Raw genomic sequence first — 13302 nt, 5'->3', positions numbered from 1 at the left:
TTATCTTGAAGGTTTCCAGTTCCAACAGTCCATGGTTCTGCGATTCTAGAGATGCTACTAGAATAGTTTACAAATTAGCCATAATAAAACTAAAAATGGACTAAGTTTTAAGCCTCAGTGGTTGATGTGACACTGAAGTTATTGACCTACTTGCTTTAGAAAGCAGAAAAAGGAAGAAATCCCCAAGTTTTGCTGGGTTCTTCTTCTTCTATACCAAAAGTACCCACCTAAACTTGGGTTTAGATACAGATGGTAAGGCATGAGCTGGTGAATCATCACCTCTGTCCCCTACCATTCTAGCCAACCAGTCAGCCTCCTGCTAGGACCTGGGCCTGGGAATATTGCCACCACTTGGGAGACCAAAAGACTGGATGATGACTGTGAAAATAATATAAAAAGCGTCTCATTCTCCTGAGGTCTGACAGTTTCCTAGCCCGTCATGCCAAATGACTCAATGGCAATTTGCAGAAAAAGAGAAGGTGTATGTGGGGGGTGGGGAGGGATCTGGGTAGGACTGGGTGGAGGTTTGTCACGCTCCTCCCTGGTTCCTCCTCCTACCCACTCTCTAACTGGCCAGAGTCTCTTTCCCCAGGCTCCTGGAAGGGACTGTTTTCTTTCCCTTTGTGGTCAGTGTCAGACGCACATGTTCTGGGCTTCTTTTAACCTGAATTATAGGCTGGAACGGAAATGGGCACCAACCTTCCAAGAGGAAAACCAACCGAGACAACTGTCATGTTGAAAGGAAGAAGCAAGGGGAAAATTTGCTGGCTTGGGGAGGGCAGATTCGGGAAACTGTATAGACCTGTTAGAGCTGGAGAGCCTGACTCCCTCTAACTAAGTGCCCTTTTCTCTGTAAGAGGAGATGAGATGGTGTATTTGGGGCTGAGGCTGTGACCAAAAGGGAGTTGAGACCTTCCTGTGCCTCAGTTTCACCATTACGCACAAGGGTACAGTGGGAAAGAGCACTGGGTTTGAAGTCAAAAGATTCCAGTTTAAATCCCACTTACACTCTTATGACCTTGGACCTCAACCTGTCTGGATCTTATTTTCCTTGTCTTATATAACTGGAGGATTTGACTAGAAGATTTTTCAGGGTTCTATTCCAGCTCTAAATCTATGACTCGACGAACAGGAATGACACATTGGGCCTCTCTATTACTCAATCCATCTGTTTTAGTAGTCCCTGCTGGTGGCTAATTTAGTAGTGTTTTTAGACGGTCTTCAGATTCCTATCTGATCTATCTGTATAGATATATAGAGTGAATGAGAATACAGTGAGAGTAACTGACTAATCTTTCCTCTCTCCCATATTGTTCTCCTGATCTTCTATTGTTTCCTTTCAGGGGCAAACCCTAGGTCTGTTGGAAAGTATGGGTTAAAAGAAATAAAGGAGAAAAGTTTTGAGAATAATGATGATTAGCAGAATGATTCAAGAGCATTTTAGTTATGGCCAGCTCAGTTAAATAGGGTCTTCAGGAATGGAAATCACATGCCAATTTACCTGTAAATCACTTCTTCCCAACACTTCCAATGGGGAAACCTAGTTCTGGTACAATTTTGGTAAGTCTCAAATGGAAAACTAAAAGAGGAAATGGTACTAACTTCCAGGGCCAATGAGGAAAACAATTGGAGAATATCCTAAGTGGAATTATCTTGAATGACACTTTCCTCTCTTATCAAGTGTTACCCTTCCCCTTTATCTCCTTGAGTCCCAATGTGCCCCCAACTTTTGTTTTTCGTGAAGTTCAGTACCTGGCTATTTGAGATAGATGGGCCACAGTTATAATCGAAGAATACTGGGATTCACTTCTTTATCTTCACCTACTTCTACTCTAAACAAATATTATGCCCAATCATAGTCAAGAAGGCTGATGGGAAGAAGATTTTACAACTCTCTTTTGAGACCAGTTAAAACCTGGACAGCTCTCATCACAGGCAAGTTCTTTCTTATGTCCTCATACTTCTTTTTGGCTTTAGAAAAGATGAAAGGTAATTGGCACCCTTTAAATAGAAAATATTCATGTATTTGAAGACCTAAGTGCAAATTCAACCTCTTAGAACAGCATATTAATACTTTTCTACCTCCCAAATAGTTCTACTTTGTCTATGTGGGATGTCCTAAAAGTTTTTGGGCAGTTTGAAGTTATACTTTTAAAATGCACTAAGACTTTTGGGATACTGTATTTTGTACTGATCTCTCCCCCTCTCTCCATACATGAATGCATATATGCATACGCAAATATATATTCCACTCAGTGAAACTTAAGTTTTTTGAGAGCAGGGGCCGTTTTGGTTTTTATCTTTATATTTTCAGTTTCTGGCACATGATAGGGACTTAATAAATGTTTATTGAATTGCTAGTTAAATTATCCTTCTCAATTTTTTTCCTGGGTAAGCTTCTCTCCCCTTCCAATTCTCTTACCACCATGTTTTCTGCCTCATCTTTACTAAGTGGAGATCTGATACACAGACAGAGGCAGTGATAAACCAAATAGGTTTCCTTTTCACTTTCTAGGTTCAATCCCTAAATTTGGAAGCTGAGACAATAGCCTTTTAGCATGTCTCTGTCCCTGTTCTTGGCTGTAATGGAATCCTTCATTACATACATATATTATATATCCCCATGTACATGTGTATAACATACATCCACGTGTATTTTGTAAAAACATATACATGTGTGTGTGTGTGTATATATATACATGTACATACATACATATACAGAAAACTGGGAGGGTTGGATAGCAGGGACATAGTAAAGTTCTATGAGGAAGAAAGAGGAGTGAGAGAAGGGGGAGGAGAAAAGAAAAGAGGAAGAAGCAGTCTAGTTCTCAGTTACACATTTATTTATTTCTCTGACCTAGCCCTGGGGACATTTCCACTCATGACTCATCAGAACTCGAGCTGCCCAGAATGGAGCAGGGCAGCCCATACAGCACTGTACACTAAGGCAAGTAAGTGTATCTCCTCAACAATCCTCAGTATTGGAAGGAAGAGAAAAGCAGGGATCAAGTGAATATCTTTTCTTGCCCCATGATACCTCCCCTTCTCTTGGGTTGTGCCTGGTTTGGGTCTGACAAGGGGTCTCTAGTCTGGAAATCAAAGCAGAAGATGAGGATGAGGAAGCAGATACCTACCTCCCTGGCTCTAGCTCCCTTCAAATGTTCTTCTGGGAGTTGGAAGTGGGGCGAGGAGCTGAGCAAAGATGATCTTGAGTTGTTTTAGTACTGGGGGAGGGAGGGGGCTGAAAGCTGAGATCTCCCCCAGAACACTCCAATAGAAATCTCAACCACTGGTGGAAGCAGAAATTGAAGGAGGAGAAAATTATAGCCTAAAATTATTGGGAGGAGACAGCTCTTGTATTATATTATTTGGGGGGGGTAGGGAAGACTCCTCTTTAACCCCCTCAGCCAATCTCCCTAAGATAATACTGTCTTTTCCCAGATATCAAACTATAAGGAAATCTCAAAGCCTCAAGCATAGGCCCTGCGTAGAAGTATAAATTCAGCCTTTTGGTGTAGTTTCAGAATTTGGCAGGACTGGGGATTGCAAATAGTCCATTGAGGTATTATACCAGATTTCTGGGAAGATTCTGGACTAATTAGAACCATACATTGTTATAAGTGATTATTCGTTTTTCCAGATTGGGGGGAGGTTTTTTCCAAAGATTTATCTCATGGTGCTAAGCCACTGTATAAATAGGATTCCTTCTCTCGTTTTTAAACATCCCCAAAGAAAAATTCAGACTTTGGGAGCTCATAGGTCCTACTTCCATTAGACGCCCCCTAGTGGCAATTCAGGCTCTACATCTCTGTTTACAATACAGGTTGAACATCACTGTATATTTGCTTTGGTTCTGGGAAAGAGCAAGGCAATTCTGGTACCTCTAACTTGACTTTGACCTCATAGTGCCCTTGGCAGATCCAACATCTTCCCTTCTCCCAAGAAGAGCACAAGATCAACTTGGCAGGAATTTCCTTCCTTTCCTGCTTAGGGACAGTATCAATGCAGCATAACTGGTTGGATATGCCCTTTAGTTTCTCAACCAAGTCTTTTGATCTTTAAAATGAATATTCAATAAAATAAAATGAGTTCAGGCTCTTTATCTCTCCACCCATGTTCTTTCTCCATTATCTACTCTCTTCTTCTTGTTCAATTAAAAAAAATCAAAATTAGAAAATTTAAAAAATTTAAAAATTAGAAAACCTTAGCTAAGAATTCTTTTGCTAATCTGGTGATGGCAAGGTCCTTCAGAGTTCATTTCATCCATCCCCCTGTTTCTGAAGAGAAAATTCTTTCTCCTGATAATAAGAAATGGTCCTATTAGCTCAGAGAATTGAAGAAAGGAAGGAAGAGGACTGGTATATGAAATAGGAACTTTACTGCTTGTGTATGGGTACACACACAGGATTCTCCAGGATTGACATTAGCAATGGCAGATTCATCTTTAATATTTTCCCCCAAAGGATTATTTGTCTTTGCAAATACAAAATAAGTTTTTTGGATTCTGTATATAAAATGACAATACTAGCAAAAATACAAATTTGTTTCTATCTAAAAGTGTCTACTATTTGCTTAGTTCTGTGGATTTGAGTTTGGCCTTAGATGCACTGTTTAGATCAACTCCATAACCAGTGACTTCAAAGAAATATTCTGTGACAAAAGCAAAACTGTTGAAACCTCTCCTTTATTTCTTCCAATAGCTGCCCTCTTCTTCTCTCCCTCCTATCCTTGCCCTCTCTCATCTGGTACCTGATCTGTTTCATCTACATATTTAAAGTTCATTTTAGATGAAAACTATTCAAATTTAAATTCATGGTCTGGTTCTAGTTTCTAGGACATAAAGAGTCTAGAGTTGGGCAATTTCTTCTCCAAAGTTGAATGAGTCTCATTTATCATTCATATCAAGAATGTCAGTGGTCAATGGGATGTTCAGACTTTAAACAAAGATTACATACATACATTCATTACATATGCATATATACAGTATGTATGCATATAAATATGCATCTATTCAGACATATAAACATAATAAACAAACAACTTATGTATACATATATATTTTATATATATTATGTATATGTATATATAATATATATAGGGTTTGGCGATTTCTTCACCAAAGTTAGATGGGTCTCATTATCATTCATATCAAGAATGTCAGTGGTCAATGAGATGCTCAGATTTTAAGTAAAGATTATATACATACATATGCTATGCATATATACATATATTATGTATGTATATAAATATATATACATTATATATAGTGTATGTATGTATATAATATATATTATTTTCCACATATATATTCTCTTTCATACATACACATGCATCAAGACACATACATGTACATATTTTCTCCCCTTTTCCTCACAGGCTCTCCTGATCTTTGCTCTCATCTTCACCTTGACCCCTAATCCAGTACAATTTTCCAGGCTACTGTTATGAGTATACCTGACCCCTCTTCTTCCTCCCCTTCCCCACAACTCAAGTTCCTATCTATCAAACTATAGTTCCCCTGTGTCTGTGAAAGCTGGAGCCCATCTGGCAAAACCAAGGATGAAACCCAGGGGAGGAGACAGAAAGGAGGTGGGGAGGGAGGCAGATAGGGAAAAAAAGAGGAAAGAAGTATTAGGAGAAAAAAAGAGAAAAAGGGAGAAAGATAGCTTTCTTTGACATGCTGCATATTTCTCTTGTTTGAGCTGACAGGGTGTGGGGGGAAGGAAAGGGGAGGAAAGGAAAAAAAGAGGAAATTGGAAAAAAGAAAAAAATCCAGTTAGAATTTAATCTGTCTGTTGCTCTCCCAGTTCTAGCTATGGTTGGCTCACTAGGAAACCTTTCAAAGGCTTTTTTTTTTTTTTTTTGAATGGAAAGGAAAGGAAGAAGGAATCTGGCTCCTTCATTTTCCATGAGCTTGTTCAACTGAATGGACATGAGTTTGGCTAATAAAGCCAGCTCTGGAACTCAGTTTCCACATGGCTCTTGGACTAGGCAGGGAAGTATGGATAGGCTGACCATGAATCCAGAAATTGAGGGGGCTCACTGCACCCAGCCCCACCCTTCCCACCTGCTGGCCAAAAGGCTGTAAATTTCATGCCCTCAAATTCTTAATCAGTTTTTCTTTTGAATTACTCGACGATTTTTCCCTCTGTGTCCCACAGATAAAAATCAGTGGGTCCTACATGCAACACTTGCTAACGGGTGACAGTGAGTGAAACTGATTCACTGGATTCTGTTTCCTCAGCTGTATAATAGGGAAATAAACACTTGCTCCTGCCTATCTCGAGTTGTTCTGGGGATTAAATTTATGTAAAACAATCCATAAAATGACATTAGATATAAGCTATTCCTTTCTGCTCCATCACCTGAATAGATTGAAAGCTTGAATCTATCTCCCTCCCCCACTGCCTAATTACCTCACACTAGAGCTAGCCCAGTGCTGAGCACACAGTAGGTAGGTGTTTAATAAAATAGCTGTTGCGGATTAATCGCACTGTTTGTATCTGTATAGAGGATAGTATCTTGTGATTGTAACTCTGTCTCAAGTCTTGACTGTCTAGCTAACTCAACACACTTCTGTTTCAAGTTCTCTGTGCCTTTGGACTGGGGGCCAAATGGGTAAGAGCAGCCCAGCTCTTGAGCTCCCTCTAGTTGCACAGCAACAGGCCTATGATGATAAACTCTCCTAGTCTTTCTTTTTCATTCTTACTCTTTACGTTGGAGAAGCCATGGCTTATTTCTACTTCCCTGGTTCTGACCTAAGAAATGCTTATTTTTTAAATGGATTTCCACCCACTCCACTCTTGGGACAAACGCAGTCACTTCGGACATTTCTCCTTCCACTCTCACTCACACTCCCGTTTCTCAAAAGGGCGGAAGTCTAGGAGGTGGCAGAGATAGGAGATTGCAGAAAAGGAAACTCATTTCCCCCTCTACCAGTCTAGCTTCTCTGTGCCATCAACTGCTTAAAGCTATTCTAAACAACCCTGCTCTGTCCCTAACTCTGTTAACTTTCAAGGACCCCCTTAAAATAAAATGGTGGGGGGGAGGGCGAGAAGATAAATGTCCACGTTCCCTTTCAGAACGTTCGAACATTCGGTGCTTCTAAAATGTGGCCAGACTCCGTTCCTAGGAGAAAGAAATCTTCAGGCAAAGCCAACCAGCTCACGTATATCAGACACCTGCTCCACCGGCAATGGAGGTGGGGCGGGAGGGGCGCCCGAAAGAAGGCGGAGCGAAGGGGCGGGGAAGCCAGCCCCCGGGTTCGCCGCGTAGCACCAGCCAGTTGCTCGAAGGCGTGGGGGTGGGGAAAGGGAGCCGCAGTTTATGGTAGCATCTAGCTTAGGAAACGACCTGGGCTCCAAGCTTTGGGGTGCCAGGGTTCTTCATATTGTTCTCCTTGACTGGGCTGTTTCCCCAGACCTTCCACCAACGGATCACCGCCCCTCCTCGTCGTCCCCCGCCCTCCTCCCCCCACTCTCCCTCCCTCTCTCCGTCTCTCCGTCTCTCTGCCTCTGTCTCTCTCCCCTTCTCTTCTATCTCTGTCTCTCCCCCTTTCAATCTCTTTCCTTGTCTGTCTGTCTGTCTGTCTGTCTGTCTGTCTGTCTGTCTGTCTGTCTCTCTCACACACACAGAGGAATAAAAGAACGGCGCTTGACGCTGTTTGGGGATACTTTGCATAGTTTCAGTGTGACCAGGTTATTACACTGTGTGCTAGGTTCCAAGACAGGAAATCAACTCATACCTTTTCCCCGGCGCTAAGCTAGTTCAAATTCACATTTCTGAGGATCAAGGCCGGTCGGGCTGCCCCCTCCCCCCCCCTTTTTTTTTTTTTCCTTAGGCTCCTAATAAAAATAACTGGATTCTGGGCTACCTTCCCCGCGCCTCGCCCTCTCCACGGTCCCCACCACCTTTCCCAAGCCCTGGAATTATTTGCTGGACCAGGCTCATTGAGGAGAGCTGGAGAGATGGGAACGGGGAATATGGGCAGAAAATCCCTAGGACATTCAAGCCACAAGACGTTACCTAGGAAAGCCATCCTGCCTCCAGGCGTTTGGCTACCTCTACCACCCAGCTCCCGGACACCACAAGTCCTTTATATTGCACTACGGAAAAGTGTGTGTGCCGGGTTAGAACGTAGGAGAAGGTGGTGGGGTAGGGGTGGAAGGCAACATGGCTGGGGGTGGGCGGATGGGGGTGGGGAGGGAGGCACACCGGGATCCGAGCCAGGAGACTTCTCCGAGTTCAGTATTTCTAAGCGCAGTTTTCTAAACCCTCCTGAAAGGAGTCAATTACAGTCAGTCTGGGCGGGACGTGCCCGTGGCCTTGATCTGGGACCTTTAGCTCAGGTTCCTCTCTCTTTTTTCCTCCCTCCCTCTGTTTTTAAAGATCAGGTAAAGTCGAAAGGGAATGGGAAAAGGAAGGAGTCTCAGACCTTTCCCCACTGAGCCCCAAGCCTTGTCAATTACTCAGACCAAGGAGTCCAGGATGCTCTACGGAGGCGGGCGGGGGGATCCAAGGGGAATAAGGAAAGGGAAGACGTTACAGGTTGGGAGTCTCAGTTGCACAAACTCCGACACTTCTGGCGCCCCCCCCCCCAATTTCTTGAATATAATATCGTCTTGGCTCCCAGTACACTTACTCTCCAACCCGTAGGGATCTGCCACATACTCGGTTGGAAATATTATGGATGGAGGCGGGGAAGGGTGGGGTGGAGAGCAGCTGGAGGAGGTTGGATTTCGCAGTCACTAATCTTTCTCCCGCCACCTTCCCACCCTCACCTTTACCCCGCGGTACTATTCAAATTTTTGGTGGGAAAGAGCGGGTAGGAAAATGCTTAGAGAAGCAGTCCAGCTTTCCGTCTTTGCGGATGGAGACTGGGCAGGCGGCCAAGCCCAGGCTGGAAGGTGCGCGCCGAGAAGGTGGTGGTGGCAGTGATGTGGAAAAGAGAAGGAATTCTGAATTTTAAAGCCCATCATTCATCCCAAGTTCAAAAGCGCTTATTTGGCATGAGAAAAATTAAAATAAAACAGCCCTTTAGGAAGCAATTTGCCATTGGTAATGAAAGTAGGGTCATAAGAATTATATAAGTGGACAGAGAAGGGGCGAAGGGGGCATGAGAAAGGGTGGCAAGGGGTGCAGCAGAGAGGAAAAAAAAGACACCCCTCAATTCAAGAAGATTCTCGGCGGATCTTTTTGTTTTCTGTTAGGAACAAATTGCGAAGGGGATGGGTAGGAAATTAATAATGGAAAGCCCCACCTCAAACCTGGAGGTCTGGGGGTGTCAGGGGCTGAAGTAGAGAATTCCAGCTGAGATCAGAATTGGGAGAAGGGAGGAGGGACAGCAAAAAGAAAATGGGGGAAGAGAGGTGTGTGTGGGGGGTTCCGTGAGGTTGCGAAGCAGCCTAGAACTGCAGGATTGGGCAGGTGGCTCCAGTGTCCTGGGGAAAAAAACCCCAACGCCCAAGCCCAGGCTGGCTCCAAGCCACTTGCAAAGGAAAGGAAGATAGTGGGTTTCAAGCAGTTCCCCGCCAACCTCCCGCCGCGCAATGAATGACCCGGAGAATAAGGCTCCCTCACCGATTTTGGCTTGCTCTCGGTAGCTCTTTTCGTTGAGGCAGACCCCGCGTCCGTGCAGGAGGGCGTGCAGGGGCTTCTCCTCGTCCTGTCGGGGGAGGCAGCGGAGCCCTTGGGCGCAACGCTCGGTGTACACCCCGCACGATTGCCCCTCGTTCAGCGCGCAGGTCATGCAGCAGCCGCAGCCGGGCTCTTTGACCAGCTCGCAGCCCAGGGGACTCGGGGGGCACATGGACAGGGCTTTCTCGTCGCACGCTTCGCAGTGCACGAAAGAGCCCAGGCCTTGGGCTGCCCCGATGCAGGCGGACAGCAGCAGGAACACCGTAGGCAGCACCATCTTCCTAAAGTTCCCCCTTACCTTGGGGCACGGTGCAAGGCTGGGGAGACTGTGGGGGCAGGGTGTGTGTGTGGAGGGTAGAGCCTCAAAATCTGCCCAGCTACCTATTGTATTGGGATCAAGACCAGGGCTTTCCTCCTTTTCCTCTCCCTACCGGGGACTGTTTTTTTTTTTTTAAGTGTTGGGGGGAAAATTGAGGTGATGGGAGAGCTGGTCTCAGTTGCAAGAATCAAAGCTTGCAACAGTTTGGGGCAAAAAGAAATCGCCAGGTGAGAGGAAAAAAGAGGAATGGCAAAATAAACCCCCCAAATCCCAGCTCACCTGCTTTTTTTTAAAGTGAAAAAAAAAAAAAAACCCTGCAAGACAGGTCACCCTAAAACAAACACCAGAAAATTTACTTAAAGGTTGGGGAGAAGTTTCCAAAAAATTGAAGATCACACCCAAGTGTGAACTCCCTGTCCTCCCTATGAATGCATCAAGTGGATCGGGATTGCCACAGAGCAGGTAGAACACTGCCCGCTAGAAAAAAAAAAAACAAATTGAAAAAATAAGCAAGATTTTAAAAATATATATCTAAAAACCCCTTTTCTCCCGTCCACCACCTCTTCCAAATCGCCAGGTTCTCTGCAAAGCACGAAGAAGAGTCCTGTGGAAGGAGGAGGAAGGGGAAAAATATTATAAAAGCACCAGCACTTTGTAGCTCTCCCAACACTTTTCCCCCGGAGAAGTTTCTAAAGAGACTGATTATTGCCGAGCAGGCTGTCTTTTTTAAATAGACGTCCCCCTGGCTGCCGGCCAGCCGTTCGCTGCAACCCGAGAGCACACGACACCCAGTCTGAAAAGATGCCAGCAACTCGCGCAATATTGCAGCGCACACTCACACAGGCTGGGGGGGTGGGGCGAGGACTTCGAGACACCGAGCAGACTCCCCCTCTAGTCTTGAACACCACCCCTCCCCCCCGGAATGTAAGGAAGGGGCGCAGGATTTGGGCTGCTGGAAAGCGGGTCAAGCAGAAAGGAGAACCGGTTCTCTTGCACAGATGGACACAAAGCCATGGAACTCTGGCTCACCCCCTACCCCCACCCCAAGACTCACACACCCCGGGCTCAGGGAGCTGGAGGGAGAAGCAGTTTAGTTTTTAGCCAACTCTATATATACAGAGAAGAAGAAAATCTTTTCTAAGCCTTGCAAATCGGCTGTTTGCTGATGTCTATTTAAGTTACCATGTAAGGTTTGGGAAGATGGGGATGGGGTTGGGGTGGGGAGAGGCGGTGGATGGAGATGGTGGGCTGAGTTTTTTTTTAAAGCTAAAGGAAAAATATAGCTTCTGGAAACTTTGCAACTCTGTTCACTTGGTTCTCTTAAATGATCATTCATTCCCTTTGGGCTATATTATTGGTACAGGGGATGCTTATGTGAACCCCAATTCCCCCTTATGTTGCCTGTGTCTCAGTGTAAGGGCAGTGCATGAATGGGAAGGTTATTTTTTTGAGGCAGCACAAATTTAATATTATCAGCAGTGAGGAAAGAGTTAATGTAACACCAACTGTTGAGGAAAACCAAACAATTAAGATTATAGGTGAGAAAAATCTAGTTATTTCTAAATCTACTTTATGAAGTATAGAATAATTTCAGGATGTTCTTCTGAGTGAATGGACTTGTATTTATACTGTCACCCCTTTTGGGTTTTCCAAGGGGGACCTTCAACTAGATAAGAGCTTGTGTGTATGTGTGTGTGAGAGACAGACAGACAGACACACACACACACACACACACACACACACAGACAGAGACAGAGAGAGAGCCTGCCTTTTGGAATAAAGATAACCATCTTACAGATATACTATGTAAATTAGGGTCCCTGTTGCATGACCAGAAATGTTATGAGAACAGCTAAAATTCACTACAACTGAGACACATGCTGACTTATTTCACCCCCCCCCCCTTAACTTTTCTTAATAAAATGCAAGGCGACCTTAATTGGAGCAGAGGTATTTAATTGGAGCTGAATTGAAATTGATTTAGGAAATGCACTTCAGAAGCCCAGAAAAGAAACAAATGTCCAGCATTTTTTTTTTAAATTTCAGATTGAATTGAAGCTATCCCCCTCTGCCTTCTCTTTATGAAATTTCCTTCAGACCACGGACTGTATTTCATAGAGTTTGCCACTAGACTGCACCCTTATCTATGATTAAAAAAACTTCAGCAGAGTTTGCTTGAAAATACTTAACTGGCTGGCTCTGTTGAGTAGATGGCCATTTTATGTTGCTAACATTCCCACGATTGTTCTCTCCCTTCACCTGTATGTTTGCTATAGGGGTATAAAGGAACGAGGTATTAAAATTTTAAATTGGATTTTTTCCCTTTTCTTGCCAAAGTGATGGAGAATATAGACATCTATGTACATCTTTAGTTTTAAATGGCTCCAACGTTTTCTCTTTTTGTTTCTCCCTTGTAGCTGAGATTTGGAAGAACTAGGGCACTCTCCCCTTCCAGGACTATGCATTTTTTCTCTTTTTTTTGGTCAGCTACAGATTAGATGAAAAATAGAAAAACTTTGTTGTATACTATTTTCACATCATCTCAGGGTGGCACTGGCAGAATTTGGGCAGAATGGAGAACTTGTGTCTTTTTCTTCCAAAGAAATATGAGCTACCTAATTTCAACCATCCTATATTCCTGGGGTGACTGCCATAGAAGATGTATCTTTTGGTCTGGCAAATTTCCAGTGGAAGGAAAAATAACACCTCTGAGGAAAGGTGAAAAGAACAGGGAATGATTCACTCTGAAGAAAAGAAAACTTGATGCTGGGGGTGGGGAGGTATATGTTGGAGGTGTGGGGATTGGCTGTCTAAGCATTGATTTATAAGTAAGTTCCAGCAAACCACCGTCTCCTTCTCTAAGGAGAGAAGTTTAGGGGAAATGGACTATGGTGGAGTGAAAAATTGAGGTTTGTTACAAGGAAGACCAGCCTTCTCAGGGAGAATTTTAAAGACAATAGAAAAGCTGTCCAATAAAAACTGGAATCATCTTCCCAAGAGTGTTTGAAAAATAGATCATTTCTCTTGTCTAAGTCTAATGTGGATTTATCCAAAAGCCAGTGGATGGATTGGACCATCTCTGATCCTAAGATTCTATGGTATTGGAGAACAATGTATTCTACTTTTGGCTACCTCCCAACCTGAAGGTTCATACTCCCTTTCTCCCCTCCCACCACTAATTTTTCAGGTTCTTTTGTTCTTCTTCATTCCAGCACCACTGTACTAAAGTACAGGCATAGATTCCCTTAAGAGTGCACCCTGATAAACAGTGCTTCAGGGGAAAAAATCATCTGTTTTGCCAGATTCTAATTTCAGGGGTCAGATTCACCACTGAGGTGTTCTTCTTT

At 43.9% G+C, this 13302-nt stretch overlaps 1 protein-coding gene across 1 annotated transcript in view; it reads right to left on the bottom strand.

The window, feature by feature from the left end:
• IGFBP5 (insulin like growth factor binding protein 5) overlaps positions 1-10635 on the bottom strand; it is a 28702-nt gene extending 18067 nt beyond the window's left edge. The window contains exon 1 of the mRNA XM_051983574.1: positions 9580-10635. Coding sequence (XP_051839534.1) covers positions 9580-9913 — 334 coding nt within the window. The 5' untranslated portion in view covers positions 9914-10635. The remainder of the gene's footprint in view (positions 1-9579) is intronic.
• Positions 10636-13302: the final 2667 nt, after the last annotated feature.

Source organism: Antechinus flavipes, chromosome 3, assembly GCF_016432865.1.
Source record: "Antechinus flavipes isolate AdamAnt ecotype Samford, QLD, Australia chromosome 3, AdamAnt_v2, whole genome shotgun sequence".
Taxonomy (NCBI): domain Eukaryota; kingdom Metazoa; phylum Chordata; class Mammalia; order Dasyuromorphia; family Dasyuridae; genus Antechinus; species Antechinus flavipes.
Note: the sequence above shows the minus strand (reverse complement) of the source record. Positions and strands in the feature narration are given on the sequence as shown.